Source organism: Oculina patagonica, chromosome 6, assembly GCF_052425735.1.
Source record: "Oculina patagonica isolate OP01 chromosome 6, crgOcupat, whole genome shotgun sequence".
Lineage (NCBI taxonomy): Eukaryota > Metazoa > Cnidaria > Anthozoa > Scleractinia > Oculinidae > Oculina > Oculina patagonica.
This window is the reverse complement of record NC_135763.1, coordinates 21,190,849-21,206,903: the sequence shown is the minus strand read 5'-3', so window position 1 is coordinate 21,206,903 and position 16,055 is coordinate 21,190,849. Positions and strand designations below refer to the sequence as shown.

Below are 16,055 nucleotides of genomic sequence, written 5' to 3'. Positions count from 1 at the left end.
TTGATACTAATTAATGAATCTATATAGGTAGGTGCCAAACCCTTAAGAGCCTTAATATGTAAATGCCTTTAAGTCCATACAAAAGACTGTTACAATAATCAATCCTAGCAGTAATAAACGCATGCACAAGAGTCTCGGTACACCGCCTTGAGAGATATTTACGTTTACGTCGAATATTGTAGAGATAATAAAAGGAAGAACTGGACAACTTTGTGATATAAGTAGACATCGAAAGCTTGGAGTCAAACCAAGAGCCGAGGTTTCTAGCAGAGTTTACTGTAGAGACATTGCAATCACCAACTCGTAAGCTGCCAATGTCAATTTTAGCCAACTGCTGAGGTGTTCCAATGATTAAAAATTCAGACTTGTAGGGGTGTCGAATGGCAAATGCTAGAATGATATCTTTTCTGCGAGCCCGAGACCTTTTTAGCCTTGCAAAAGAAATCGAGACTGCGAGAAGGCGTCAAAGAAAAATTCGAGATGACAATACCCCTGAAATTTGGCTAAAATTTTGCGAGACACGCAGTTTTTAAAGGACCATTCACCAATCCTACTTGTCGTCATTCAGCTTAAGACTGTCGGTTAACATCCATGAACGAATATCATCAACGCAAGATTCCATAGCACTAATGGCAGAAAGCTGGTTGATTGTATTACTGGGACTGAAGGACAGATATAACTGGGTGTCATCAGCAAAGCAATGAACTTCTGGAAGATGAGACTGAATAATGTCGAACAGTCTACTCGTATAGAGCGTGAAAAGAAAAGGCCCAAGACAGAACCCTTGCTGTACACCACATTCCAAATTAAATATACTAGAGAGTGACCCATTAACTGATATGCACTGGGAACAGCCCAAAACAGATTAAAGTTAAAGATTAATGAGCAAAAACAGAACAATACCTAACTAGCTAAACAAAAAAAGGTTTTGGCACAGCTAAATAACACCAACAACAATAGAAAAAATCGACTTCTCACTTCTGGGAATTAACAAACTAACCGGCTATCTAAGCCCCGAAATCCCAAGTGCTTACAAGAGAGGTCAACAGCTTGATGTATTTAAGTATGCAAAACTGACAAGACTGAAGGTTGTTTATAGTTCATCGTTTTAGAATTATAAAGCCTTTAGATCTTCATAAGAGTCAATCCTTTGGGCTTTGGAAGTGAGTTCCGCTTTGAAGAAAATTTTCCCATCTACAGTCCAAGCCTCGCCATTGTGGTATTATTTTTTTCTAACTTTTCTTACCTCTTTGAAAAGATCAGCCCTCCATGATGTTAAATTCTCATTAATGTAAAATATCTCGCCCGGTCCTAGGTCTTGCAAGGTCACATTTCTAAGATACAATCTGGCTTTATATAACTTGTTCTTGGTGTTGTAACTTGCAAAACGGACAATAAACTTTGTGTTCATTCTATGAACGACGTCAATGTCGCCTCCCAGTTCGATAACATTCTTCAAATTATCTTCATCTTCCCTTTCGGAGATCCCATGTATCACTAGATTAAATTTTCGAGTTTACTGTTCTAAGCCGTCGTGTCTTCAAGGCTGTGCTCTAAGGAAATTTTCTGGGAGCCCTTCGGGCTCCCAACCCTGCCAGGTAGGGTGCCCAGCCCTTCAGGTTGGTCGCCCAAACTAATTAATTATTCAATTAATTAATTATTTAATTTATTAATATTATCATGGTTTAATAAGTTAATAATTAATTTACAATAAATTTAAATCATACAACCAATTAAAATTTGTTGTTGATTTTATTTCACAGCACACTCACTATGAATTGTGAGTCAAAAAAGTGTGAATTCCAGTATGCCTGTCATACGAAACCCATCGAAATTTTCGCGCCAAAACATTAGAATTTCTACCTTTTCGTAAAATTTTTTACCTTATCTAGTTTCATAAAAGAACGCCTGAGAAGTTAGGGCTAAAATCATTAATTGCAAGCTTTTCTTGTTTCATCGGTTTATTTGTCGAGAGTTTAAAAAAAATAAGAAAGTCGCAAGAATATAAGAAAGAACATTTAATTATAAATAGGTTGAGTTTCTATTCTTGTGACGGCTGAAAGAACCGCCATTTGAATGATAATCTGAGCCATGCAATTGGATAAAGAAACGGACTGATTTAAACATGCAGAAATTTATGGAACTGCCAACAATCTTACATTTAAAATCTTTTTTGCAGTTCACAAGGGTTTAATTTCACACACGGCGAAGTGATTGTTACTATTTTTAGCGGCCACTGCATTTTGACAAACTTGTGATATCCGACGAAAATTCCTTTATTAGCGTAAATATCTCCAAAGTTCTATTAATAAATATCGTTGAAATTTCATTTGAAATTACCACAGTAAATCAAGTTGTAAAACAAATAAATTCCATTAAGCTGAATGACAACAACATTTTATCGAGATTTGCTTTAATTAGAGTGCAACAAGTCGTCGCTAAATTAATCTATTCCTTTGTAAACATCTCCAGACGCAGAAATTTGCATGTGTGAAGAATTTCATTTCATGCTAACACTAACTCACTGCGCTTACAAAAACTATTGATATACCAAAATAAATGGGAACTAAACCATCTCGAAGAAAAAAATCAAGATTTTCAACCCAAATTATTATATTTTTTAAAATGTTCGTGCGGTCCGTCACGTGCAAAGTCAAGCTCGTGTTAAATCATGTGGAACGAACTTGACAGCGCCGGCAAGCGTAAACATTTGATTCCGTAATGTGTGGAAGGCTATTTTCCCGTGAAAAACATAATCAATCTGCAAAAACATAATTTTACAGTCAATCTCCTGCTACACTACAGTGTGGAACGGCGAACAAGAGGGCCGGGTGCCCGGCCGGGCGACCAGTTTTATTTTCCGGTCGCCCGAGAGCAAATGTTAGTCGCCTGAGGCGACCGGGCACCGCTAGAGCACAGCCTTGGTCTTGCTTTGATATCGTCCAATCTTTGCTCCATTTCTTTCGAATATTCCTTGGACTTCGACAGGTCATCTTCTAGTGATTTTACTTTGGATTTTAAGCCCTTGTTTTCTTTCACCAGAATATCTACTTGGGCCTTAGTGGAAGCTAAATTTTCTTGCAGCTCTTTATAATTTACCTTTAACTTCTCTGTATTTGATTTGATTTCTGTGAGAACTTTCCACACATCGGCCAGTGATGGTGCCTCGTCGATGCTGTCTTCGGATGTCATTTGCGAGCCTGATACTTCGTCTTGGTTCATTGAAGAGCCTTTTAAACTTGAGGAACTACTTAACTTCTTTTGTTTTTTTTCTTCTCTGTTTTGATATACTCAACTATCCTTTACATTTTCTAGCATTTTGCCTCTCAAGCAAGCGAGCTTAAAAACGTGCATCCATCTTTGGTGCCAGCTCGTCCCAGTCCCAGTTTATCTTTCTATCTAGGTATAAAAAGCTGTAGTTGTAATGAAAATTCATGTACATCTACATCATGCGGCCAAAGTGGTGTGGCCCGGCAGGACTTTTCTTCTTCGCATGATCGATCTCCTCTGCTGCTTCCATAAGAGGGATCACCCGATTCGCCTCAATAAGGAGTTTCACCTGGACTTGTGCTGGTGGCACCAGTTCCTGTCGCAGTGGCATGGGGTTAGCTTCTGGCTTTTTCCGGGCTTGTCTTTGGAAGCGGAGGTGGAAGTTTCTTCAGATGCGGCGAGATCACTGGGCTGAGGCGCATTCTTAAAGGACTGCTGGTTTGCAGGGTCTTGGGTGCCGTCTCAACAGCAGCAGTCTATCACATATAAGGAATTGTTCCCAGTAGTAATCCCTGCTCATATTTGGGGCCACCAGTGGGGCCATAAGCATGTGCTTTTCTGTTCAGACAACGATGCCGTTGTCCACATATTGAACTCCCAGACGTCTAATATCTCTGGCCTCATGCAGTTGCTTCGCAGTTTGCTGCTTGCAGCGGCTCGCCATAGTTTCTCGTTTGCTGCCCAACATGTGCCTGGCGTTACCAATCAGATTGCAGATTACTTTCTCCATTTCATTGGCAGGAATTCATGCACATCCTCATCCTACGCCAATCCCTCCCAACCTGCTGACGGACTTAACCTCTCAGCTTTAGAGCAGTAGTGCTTCTCCTTCCTGACCCAGGGCCTGGCTCCATCAACTTGGTGCTCCTATTCATCATCCCAAACAAAGTTCATCTCCTTTTGCCGTCAGCTGGGCAAGCTGCACCCCTCGGGGTCACCATGCCCTACAGATGAATGGACGCTGTGTCTCTTCGTCGCGTTTTTGGCTAGGACTCTGCAGCACTCCTCCATCTTTTGGGTATAAGAGCTCTTCACATTCACCAAGGTTTTCCGGATCCGCTCATTGACTGTCTTTGCCTGATGAGGGTTGTTCGTGGCATCAAGCATTGCCAGGGTACTCCTTCTTCCACACGGCTGCCTATTACGGACGACTTAATGCTGGTTATCTGGCGGTCTTTGGATCTTAGCCTACCTGATCATCAGATGTTCTGGCTGCTTGTTCTCTGGGATATTTTGGTTTTCTCCACGCATCCGAGTTTACAGTGCCTAACTTGTCAACGTTTTCTGCATCCCTTCACTTGAGCGTTCAGGACATCGCAGTGGATTCTTCGTCACTGCCCTCGTCTATGCGTGTGCGGATTAAAGGTTCCAAGACTGACCCGATCAGGAAGGGCTGCTTTATCCACATTGGATCATTTGCTACATATTTTTGCTCCCTACCAACCCGATTGGGCCTGATTGGTGTCTTTAGGTGTTAATCCAGGAAAACCACTCCCAGGGGGAGTGTTATGTTTACGAAACTTTCTAAGACGTATTTCTTGACTAAATTTTTAGTGCATTTTGCCAACTTTGAGTGGATACTTTACATACTGTAGGAATTTATTGTAAAATCCTGAAATTTCACCCAACGATTTAATCCCTCCCCTTCAAAAGAATGTCGGGCTTTAGCTGATTTGTTTTTCGTTTTAAAGATATATTCAGTTTTTACATTGCCTCCATCCAAAAAAGGGCAGAAGCGAACTTAAAGTTTAACTAACTTTATTTTGAAACCTGATCCAAAGAATCACCGACACACTTTGGAAGACAAACATCTGCTGAGTGTCACAGTGTTATTATTTTTATCTTACGGTCAAAATCTGACAAGAGTTTGCAGTCTTTATAAACATTGCTTTATTTGCACTTACATGTAACTGATCGAAGCTCCATTACTATTTCACGAGTTTTGTATAGGTTTAGGTATTTTCCTAAAATAACGCGCCCGTAAGAATGATTTTGCGGAACGCACCCGCGAACCTGTTCAGTAATATTAAGGGCCCATTACAGTATCTCGTTGACAAGCTACGTGGTTGCCAGACAAGTGTAATTATGTTTCCGGTTTTCTCGCATTTTTTGATTCAGCTTAGAGGCTAAATTTTTCGTAAGTTGAGTTCTTTTTTGGTACGAATCATTTTCCAGTCACGAAAATTTGTTCTGCAGTAAAAGCAAACGGGGCTACCAAAGTCCAACCCCTCGTCCTCGCCGTGGTAGCTGGTAACAGGAAAGTAGGGGATTGCCGTCCAGGGCGAAGTATGGTGGAGGATTCGTTCCTCCGGGCCGCTACGGTAGCCATGAAGGCCTGCACGGAACCCTGAAAACCCCTGGCTAACGGGGCTCTGGTGAAGTTTGAAGGGCTAATCACCCATCAAATGGATATTAATGATTACAGAAACCATGGGAAACATGCACAAAATCACATCTGTCTTTGGAGGAGAGAATACCCCTTCGGGGGCTAGTATGACGCACCGCTGTGAAAGCCGAAGGGAAGCAGCGATGCCGACCCATCTCCTTACCCCGAAGACAACCACACTATTTGGCACGTGGAATGTCAGGACCATGTACGAAGCAGGTAAAGCTGCCCAGATTGCTGCTGAGATGACCACTTGTAAACAACTTGTCAATCTTGGGCCTTTGTGAGACAAGATGGATCGAGTCAGGCTGCATAAGGCTGTCAACAGGGCAGACTGTCCTATACTCAGGTCACGAGGATGCAAATGCTCCCCACACAGAGGGTGTTGGATTTATGCTGACTCCACAAGCTGCGAAGTCACTCATAGGATGGAACCCAGTATCATCCAGGATAATAACAGCAAGGTTTCACACTAAGACCGGAAAAGCCACCTTCATTCAGTGCTACGCGCCAACGAACGAAGCTGATGATGATGCAAAGACTGACTTCTATGAGAGGCTGCAAGGTGTCATAGACAGAATAGCTAGAAAGGACTTGATAGTGTTGCTCGGGGATTTTAACGCAAAGGTGGGGAGCAACAATACAAGTTTTGAGACAGTTATGGGAAAGCAAGGTCTTGGTGAAATGAATGAGAACGGAGAGCTGTTTGCTGACTTTTGCTCCTTCAACAAGCTTGTCATCGGCGGAAGCGTTTTTCCGCACAAGAGGGTACACAAGGCGACTTGGGTCTCTCCAGACGGCAGAACTGAGAACCAGATTGACCATATCTGCATATCATCTAAGTTCAGAAGGTCATTGCTTGATGTTAGAGCAAAGAGAGGGGCCGATGTTGCTTCAGACCACCACCTTCTTGTAGGCAAATGCCGTTTGAAGCTGAAGAGCTATAACACTGGCATGCAGAAAATAAGCCATAAGTACAACATCAGGATGCTGAAGGACAATGAGATAAAGAACAGATTCCAACTCACCATCTCCAACAAGTACCAAATGTTGGCAAGCCTTCAAGAAAATGAAGAGCATCGGAAGGAAAGGGAGAACCAAAGCACAGTCAACGAAATGTGGCAGGCCATGAAAAATGCATGGAAGGAGACATGTGAGGAAACGCTGGGAAGAGAGCGCAAACAGCATAAGACCTTTTTGAGTCTAGACACCCTGAAGAAGATAGAAGCCAGGAAGAAGGAGAAGGAGACGTTGAATCACAGCAGAACACGAGCTAAGAAAGCAGAAGCTCGCATCAGATACTCGGAAGTCAAAAAGGAAGTTAAACGTAGCATCAGAAACGACCGAAGGAACTTTGTGGAAGACCTCGCGCGACAGGCAGAGGAGGCATCAGGCAGAGGCGATGCAAAAGAGCTATATTCCATCACAAGGAAACTGGCAGGTGATAGAAAGATCCCAGAAAGACCTGTCAGAGACAAGAGCTGAGAGTTGCTCACTGACCAAGAAGAACAGCGAAAAAGGTGGGCAGATCATTTCAAAGAACTACTCAAAAGTCCTCCGCCAAGCGAGCTGCCTGACATACAACCAGCCAACACACCTTTGCAGGTCAGTGAGAGTAAGCCAAGTGAAGCAGAGATCAAGAGAGCCATCAGACAACTGAAGAATGGAAAAGCAGCTGGTCCCGATGGCATACAATCAGAAGCCATCAAGGCAGATCTAAACACCTCGACCAAAATGCTGTATGAACTGTTTGGCAAGATCTGGGAAACGAACAAGATACCAGATGATTGGAAAGAAGGCTACCTAATCAAACTTCCAAAGAAGGGAGATCTGAAGGAATGTAAGAACTGGAGAGGAATCATGCTGCTGTCAACGGCCGGAAAAGTACTGAATAGGATAATTCTGGAGAGGTTGAAAGTAGAGGTGGACAAACGGTTGAGAGAAGAACAGGCTGGGTTCAGGAAAGATAGGTCATGCACAGATCAAATTGCTACCCTGAGGATCATCTTGGAACAGTCTTTAGAGTGGAACTCTCCTGTTTATGCGACCTTTGTGGACTATGAGAAGGCATTCGATAGCGTTGATAGGGAAGTGTTGTGGAAGCTGCTACGCCACTATGGCATCCCAGAGAAATACATCACTCTTATACAGAAGACCTATGAGAAGTGCACCTGTAGAGTCATCCACAACGGAGTTCTTTCAGAACTGTTTGAGATGCTCACTGGAGTGCGCCAGGGTTGCTTGCTGTCGCCCTTCTTGTTCCTGCTTGTCATCGACTGGATAATGCGGAGGACGACAGAAAAACATCAGGATGGCATACAGTGGACACTCACGACCCGGTTAGAAGATCTTGACTTCGCCGACGACATTGCCCTTCTTTCACATAACCACAGGAGCATGCAATCCAAGCTAACAAGACTGGCAAAGATCTCAATGCAGACGGGCCTTAGGATCAGCAAATCCAAGACGAAGGTGATGAGGGTTAACACCAAGAATGCAGATAGGATAGAACTAGATGAGGATGAAATCGACGAGGTGGAGGACTTTGCGTACCTTGGAAGTAACATCAGCAAGGACGGTGGATCTGATCAGGACATACGAGTGAGGATCGGAAAGGCAAGAACTGCATTCACCATCTTGACACCTGTTTGGAGATCAAAAGTGATTTCCAGAAAGACCAAACTATGGTTATTTAATACCAACGTAAAGTCAGTCCTCCTTTACGGCTCTGAAACGTGGAGAGTAACAAAGGCGAACTCCACCAAACTGCAGACCTTTATCAACGAGATCCATCATGGGCATCCACTGGCCAGAGGTCATAACAAATGAAGAGCTTTGGATAACAACTGAGCAGGAAAGGATCAACATCCAGATAAGAAGGGGAAAGTGGGGTTGGATTGGGCACACCCTCAGGAAAACAAACTGCAATGTCACCAAGCAGGCACTGAGATGGAACCCACAGGGGAAGAGGAGCCGAGGCCGTCCCAGAAACAGCTGGAGGAGGATGGTAGATGACGAGGCGAGCAAAGCAGGCTACACCTGGACGCAGATTGAAAGGACAGCCCAAAACAGAACACGATGGCGAGCAGTGGTTTCCGTGGACCTATGCTCCATGGGGAGCGAAAGGGTTTAAGTCAAGTAAGTCAAAAGCGAACGGGGTGAATGGAAATAAAAAACATCTGTCATACTAAATGATTGCAAAACATATACAAAGCCCGATGCATTAGAAAACATGCAAATGTGAGGTGCTACCATGTTTTCATCGGTTTCCTCTTCCCCTTCCCCTTTCCCCTTGCCATGGGCAAAAAAAATTAAAGCGTTGTCACTAGAACTAAACGAAGCTCATAGAAAAACAGTGATATACTTTGTCCATGAAACAAAGATAAGATAAAATTTATCCAGTTACCGAATAAATATAGGAATGAACTCAATTTATCTGCCGTAAATTGCTTGCAGAAACTGCTGAAATGATTCGTACAACAGTCTAACCTCATGACAAATTCACAACGGTACAAAACTGCAAAAAAACTAACCAATATAAAACACCTGACAGTGTATAAAACATTTCAGCTTACAAACGTTAACTATTTAACCAAACATGATAACGATGTTTATGCTAATTCTTAAATAACAAGTCAAAAATAAAGAAACTCACACTAAACTCTTCTTTATACTTACAACCAACACTGTTTACATTTGTCATAGCCTGTACATGTTAGTTGAGAGACAGTAAACGTAGTTAAACCTGTCCGAATACAAGCAAGAAGTAAAGTTTGCCGTGTTGAAAAATTAATAGTTTTTGTAGCGTACGTGAGCAGGGGGAAAGCCAACTTACTGCAACAATGTCAAATACGACGATTTCAACCATTTAGTCACCATGAAATTTAATTTCCTGTATGGAAGAAAATGTGTACCGGTACTTTTCTTGGAATGAAAAAAGGGCACCTTCTGTTTTTTGCAGTAAATCGAAAGAAAATACGATATGCTTGAAACGTAGGCATGAGTTTTCAGAAAATCACAACAACATAAAAGTTGTGTTCAAAAACGTGGTCAACAGAACAGATTTTCTATCCTTATTTTTCAAGTTTTTGTGCTTGCATTTTTTAAGATCAACGTACAGATTGACATAATACTACAAACTATGAATAAGACCGCAAGTTTGTTGCGTAAAACTCAGTTTTTTGTTCTGGGTCATGTGACATTAGACGTGCCCTGATGACCTCATCAACTTAAAACTACTGTCTAAATTTGGTTAAATCAAAGCAAAGATATATCAAGTTATAATTATTGAATTTATCCTAGCAACAGCCTCAAAAGATACTGTAATGGGCCCTTAATGGTTCTTGGACATGTATAGGAACTTATACACTTGTAAAGAGCTTAAAACAACATCAACAAATCAAAACGTTATTTGAAAATAAAGGATGTGTGACGATGCCCTATAAATGAGCCAATAACATTGGAGAATACAATTTATCGTATAGTTCTACAGCAAACGAGAATTCTTGTGCTTGGGGCTATATTCTTTTACATATACATACTCATTGCCAAAAATAATCTCTTGAAACACATATGTACAGTACACTGTATGTACCATAGCAAGTTTGTTCTATTTGTTCCTTGTCAAAAGTGTTGGCAAGGTTCCAAAACTCTTCCTTTCCTCCCATCTACCCTTCTCATTATTAACTCTCATCATCATGCGCATAAAATCCTCATTCATGCTAGGTATAGCGTCTGCATGTAATATGACACAAAATAGCTCAAGAAAGGTACCGGTATAATGCTTATTGACTAAGTAAGATCAGGCCAGACATGAAGATATTTTGACTCTTAGTAAGTTTGCAAAGAACCATCAGAAATAATTATTGGTGCATACATCTTGACCCTGATTTAAGTATTTCTCCATGCAGCCTAGCATGTATTTTTTGGTCCATTGCATGGTTTAGGGTTGTTGTTATATTTTTTGGTCCATTGCATGGGTTGTTTGATTGCAATGGTTTTACAACACTCAACTAAAAACTGTTGTTATACGAGAATTCAAACTAAGGACTCTTACCTAATGTGCAACAGCAAATAATTTTACTTCCAACAGACGTAGCATCAGCAAGATGATGAGCGTCAGCAGTAAGTTGATGTTCAAACCTACGACCGACACCACTAAGTTCCTGTCGAAAAAATTACAGCTTCTTTAAAGATTGATTTAGTTGCTATTTACCTAGTTTATGTACCTTATTAATCCCTCCTGCAAATAACATGAGCTAAGGAAAGGAGAAATGATTAATCAGCTCATTATATCAACTGAAATTAACTTACCTTTCCTGTATTAACTTAAAATTATTCTATGTTTAATATTGGCGATTCCACAGACTGTGTTTGAAAAAGCCTTTTTTGAACAGGCAGCGAAAACTCTGAAGTGCAAAAACCTGAGTGTTTCAATGTAAATTACAAGAAATGTGGAAAATATTAGAGGATCAAAGAAAGAAATTATGCTAGATGCGCATCTTATGGATCGCCATGAATGCTGTTGCTGCGGCACCTCTTCTGCCAGCGAGTAGCATAGCTTGAAACATTCAGTTGATCTGACTATGTTAATAGCCACTTAATCACCTGAGAGCATTTGCAAGGTTTATAAAGTGTTTGCAAAGCTAGATATGCACAGTTGTTACAAAGAAAGTATGAGAACGTTTTTTACAAAGCGGTGTTTCAAAAAGTGTTTCCAATAGGGTTTTTTGAAGTGTTTGTAAAGTGTCCTTAATGAGTTTAAAAAGCTTTCCTATTTCCAAAGGGTTTCTAAAAGAGTTCCCAAAGGTTTTCAAAGGGTTTACAAGTGTCTCCAAAGGGTTTCTAAGTGACCTTAAACCCCCCAAAAACGCTGTTGTTGATAAGACATGTTTTCCCATGGAGGGTCACATTTGTGGGTCTTTTTTTAGATTTCATCGGAAATTTTTCAGTATTTGCAGCCAATGGCACTACACAAAGAATGCTTTGATGACCAACCCACCTTATAGATAACTCCATAACCTGTTAGTACATCTCTAGATGCAAAAACCAGTTGGTATAGAGTGAGAGTAGCAGGCGTCTCTGGACTGTTCTCTACAATAAGAGGGCCCCTGCCCACCCACAAGTAACAGCAATAACGTGGGTCATTCTCAGGCTCCTGTTGACAATAACAACAACCATATGAACAAAATCATCTTACCGTAATTCATATATTAATTTACTACACCTGATTGCTAGAAATTAAAGTCTAACGAAAAACTATGATAACCATAAAGCATTTTGGAAATAAACTGGGAACAAATGATAATACAAATCAAAATTTTATAATTAAGTTTTAAATCATTTACATGTAACCTGAAATTTATTTTAAACTACAACACCTGTGGAAACTGGTGGATGCCCTATGCTCCCAAGGAGGTGAAAAGAAACAATGAAATGATGACAACACCTGCACCATAATACCCAATGATGGAGTTATGACTTGTTTGGTTTTGTTTGGTTTGTTTTTAAGGCACAGTTAAACTTTGAGAGTCCATACAACATGCATCCCCTTTGCTAAAATGGCCATAACTTTTAAAAGAGGGGAAAAAATCCCCTACAAAGCCTTATAATTGTTTCAGGTTATCAGGCAACATTCTTGCCAAATTTTAGCAAAAAAGTTTGGAAACTCATTGAAAACAAACTTGAAATGTGTGCTTATCTCTCTCTGAGATCTTCGCTTTAATATATGAAGGAAAATAATATAGTTCTGGGGTGTTTTACTCATGTAATGAGATTAAAATACAAAAGAAAAGAAAAATGGTAACATGTTGATCAACAGAGTGAAGGCTCATTTTACTTTAACAACAGAACTTAATTGTAAAAGGCGCACGCGCACGGTCTCAAATATTGCTTCAGGCCAGAAATCAGTTTGTTGAAAAAACTCAATTCTACATCTTGTATACTGAGGTCACTTACATAACAATTAATTTTTACCTTAATTTGTTGTAACTGTAGATTGAGATTACACATTATAATAAATAGGTTTAGAGATGAGCAATCACAAGCACCATCAAGTTAGCAATTTAAAGTACCTGTAAGGTGCATGAGATTCAGCTTCGAGTGGCAAAACAGCAAAAGAAAGAAAAGAAAATATGTTTACAGAAATGAAAAACCTTTAGTTAATTGCTAGCCGCAAGTGCATCAACCAAATCTTTCATCTCTTTCCATTTTGCTGTTTTCATTGTACTTGAAAAAGGACGCAAACATTGGTGTTTCTTCTTCGAAAACAAGAAATAAATTAACCAATGCAACAACTTATTGAAGATCGAACTCAAGCCTGTGATAACACATTGCATTCATGTCATGTGATGTTAAATGTTAGTTTAAAGTATTGTGAACCTGTAGACAGCTATCAATAAGAGACAATTAATGGAAAGAAATGTTTTTCTTCTATGGTTCCAAATAGAGTCAATGATTTTCCTTTGAAAGTTTTTTGGACTGAAAGGTCTTAATGAGATCTACCTAAAATTGCCAAAAACATTTTTCTTTGAAATACCGGTAGTCAATTTGAAGGTAGACTGATACCTTAAGCAAATAGAAATCCTTCCTTATTAAAGAAAACCTAATCAAAAAGTGACCACATTTGCACTGCTCTGACAGAATTTGATGCTGTATGAGTGGGGAAAATTTTTAAACTTCTCGTGTTGATTTTATGTTGTTGTTGTTGTTTTCATGTAAAATGAGCTGACAACTGGAAAAGAAAAGTATCTATCAGAAAAAAAGTTGGATGCACCAACCATTTATAATAAGGGAGTAAACTGCAAGTGTTCCTCAGAGAGTGTGCTTGATAAATGGCATGGCATGACATTGCGGCAGGAATTACATGCACCGTAAATGTGCATAAAAAAATTACCAGGAATGTCCTTAATTTCATAAGACTCAAAATCCTTTTGTCTTTAGTTTTTTGAACCTTCTTTTTATTGTTTTCTTCATTTTTTTACTATTGGAACGGTGTATACTCAGTCCAAATCTAAGTGCTCCTCATCAAGCATTTAATTGATTGATTTTATCACCTTCTCACTTTTCAGCCAATCATGTTTGCCTGAAGTCACTCAGGAGAAAAATAAATAAATCATTAACATGAGACCCCAACTGCAAGCCTGCTCACAGGTTAGTTCATTCAGTGAAATAATGACTGCCTCATATTCAGTACCCACCATTTTTACATCTTTACAATAGTTTTTACGAAAACCTTATGATCTAGTCAGACACTTTAAACAGGAATCACTGTTAATATAGAGAAAAATTACAAGAAAACAAATTGTCACCTGATACATGAAGTGTGTGACAGCTGAATAATACTGCCCAACCTGACTGCTATACCTGAAAACAAAAGAATCAAAACTTGTCACTTGACAAAATGCCTCTAATCCTAGTGTTGAAGCATCTCAGGGCTTAATAATCTGTCTTCTAGTGTCCCATTCCCTATGTGAAATGTGCCTGTAGGGAGTCATGGTAGCTGTCATCAATAAAACATGTCCTTGGCAGTGCTGAATACAATTATCATGATTCCCTGACTGGAAGGTATGTTGGGTATTAATTGAAGGGCTCGCTGCAAAAAGGGCGGTAGTGATTTACCCTTGAAATGAACATTATCGAAACAGCTCCAAATTTCGCATGCAGATTTGTTTACGTGTGCTTAACACTGTCCTGTGTTTCATTTCGTTGTTTTTTCTTTCGTTTTCGAAAAATAACATAATTATGCAAAAAAAAAAATCTTGCCTCGAGGCACTTTATTACAGTCGTCCGGGATGTAAAAACAGCTTTTCAGAAACCAAACTTGCTGACCGCCATGTTTGTCATATTTAATTTGCTCCCAGGCGGTGGCAGCGAGGGACTGGGACTCGCTATTCTATTGTGAGGTCTTAAGTCACATGTTAGTGGTTCGAGTACAGAGAACAGAAATGGTTCTTTTTCTTGGGAAAATAAACTACTGGTTCATTTGAGTGCTAGTGCGTCCGCTTGGCGGTTGAAGGACATCATTAAGTCTGAAAACCCGTAAGTCCCACAGCATTTCTCGAAGAAATGAGAGATGTTCGGCCTATGTTTTGTACAATAGTGCTTTTTAGCGCTCGAGAAGTGAACGTTGTCTGACAAAGGCCGGCGGAGCCAAGTGGTAAATAAAGTCTAAAAAACAGATCTCTTGTCGGGAACTATGTCAGCGTGAGTTTCGCAGTGTCCCCTTGGGTGCTGCAGCGACAAAGTTGCTGAGAAGCGAACTGGTTTAAGACTTTAAAACATTCTTTAGATGTTTCGCAGGGCACCTTCCCTTGCAAATTTTTTTCTGTGCCTCATTAAATATTCATCAATCAATCGATTTGTGCAAACGAAAACCTTAGAAGTTTATCTTGTTTTCGCGGGATTTTGTAGATGTGTGATGATGTAAGGAGTGAAAATAGAAGTGAGAGCAAGCCGGCGGCACTTAACTGAAAGCAAAACTAGTATAAAGTGAAAACACCAGCTCGTTGAAATGGGATCTATGGCAAACTTGCCACAGAAGTAAGGTGCTGTAATGGCTGCCAAATAAAGCAAACGTATTCAATCAATTAGTCTATCACAACAATCAATCTTTATTTCACTTTCATCTCAAATTACAGCTAACGCTAACAGATTAAAATAGTATTGCCCGAAACAACAAAAAGCAGCTAACCACAATTTAATTCCTTTTGTTTTTTTTTTCATTGCAAGTCCAGGTTTTTTTTAGTCCAGAGTCCAGAGTCCAGAGTCCAAAGTCCAGAGTCCAGAGTCCAGTCCAGAGTCCAGTCCATATATTATACTATATAAGCTATAACATATAAGCCTAAACATATGCCTCACTATATATGCCTCAGAGCAGACAATGTGCGGCAGGAGAAAACGCTTTTTCAAGTTGATCATTATTTAAGTTTAAATCACGTTTAAGAACTAAAGAATAATTAGAAAATTGTACTTTTTTACTTATAATCAGTGCATAATAGTCTTTCGATTTTTTCGTTAAAATATCAAAACTATTGTTTTTAATAATCAAAGAGGGTGTCGTTTCCCTGAAGGTTTGACTATATTGTTTTTGGAGATTGATTTTAATTTTAAGTGGGACAGGATTGCGTGTTTGAGACCTGCCCACGATAACAAATTTGCCCTTTCAATGTCTTTTGCTATGATATGATAAGACTCTGTGGTATCGAATCGAAGGTCGGTGACATAAGTGACACCGGACTCAAAAAATAGAATATTGGTTTGTTGTCTATATGAATGTCTTTGTTATTCCATAATGTTTGTAGCCATTGTTTCCTTGTAGAAACACTTCTCAGAAATCTGCCCACCATTGAAGCAGCTCAGTATAAAAGTTTGAAGAGATTGGCAGATCTTTTAAATCATA

At 39.9% G+C, this 16,055-nt stretch overlaps 1 protein-coding gene and 1 pseudogene across 3 annotated transcripts in view; one reads left to right on the top strand and one right to left on the bottom strand.

Annotated features, from left to right (window-relative positions):
• LOC144658784 (protein ELYS-like) overlaps nucleotides 1-16,055 on the bottom strand; it is a 123,224-nt gene that overhangs the window by 93,127 nt on the left and 14,042 nt on the right. For all 3 annotated transcript variants that reach the window (XM_078519249.1, XM_078519250.1, XM_078519251.1), the window contains exons 5-7: nucleotides 13,966-14,020; nucleotides 11,658-11,813; nucleotides 10,713-10,821 (exon numbers count right to left, since the gene is read on the bottom strand). In XM_078519249.1, coding sequence (XP_078375375.1) covers nucleotides 10,713-10,821; nucleotides 11,658-11,813; nucleotides 13,966-14,020 — 320 coding nt within the window. The remainder of the gene's footprint in view (nucleotides 1-10,712; nucleotides 10,822-11,657; nucleotides 11,814-13,965; nucleotides 14,021-16,055) is intronic.
• LOC144656368 (uncharacterized) lies at nucleotides 3,425-4,090 on the top strand (annotated as a pseudogene).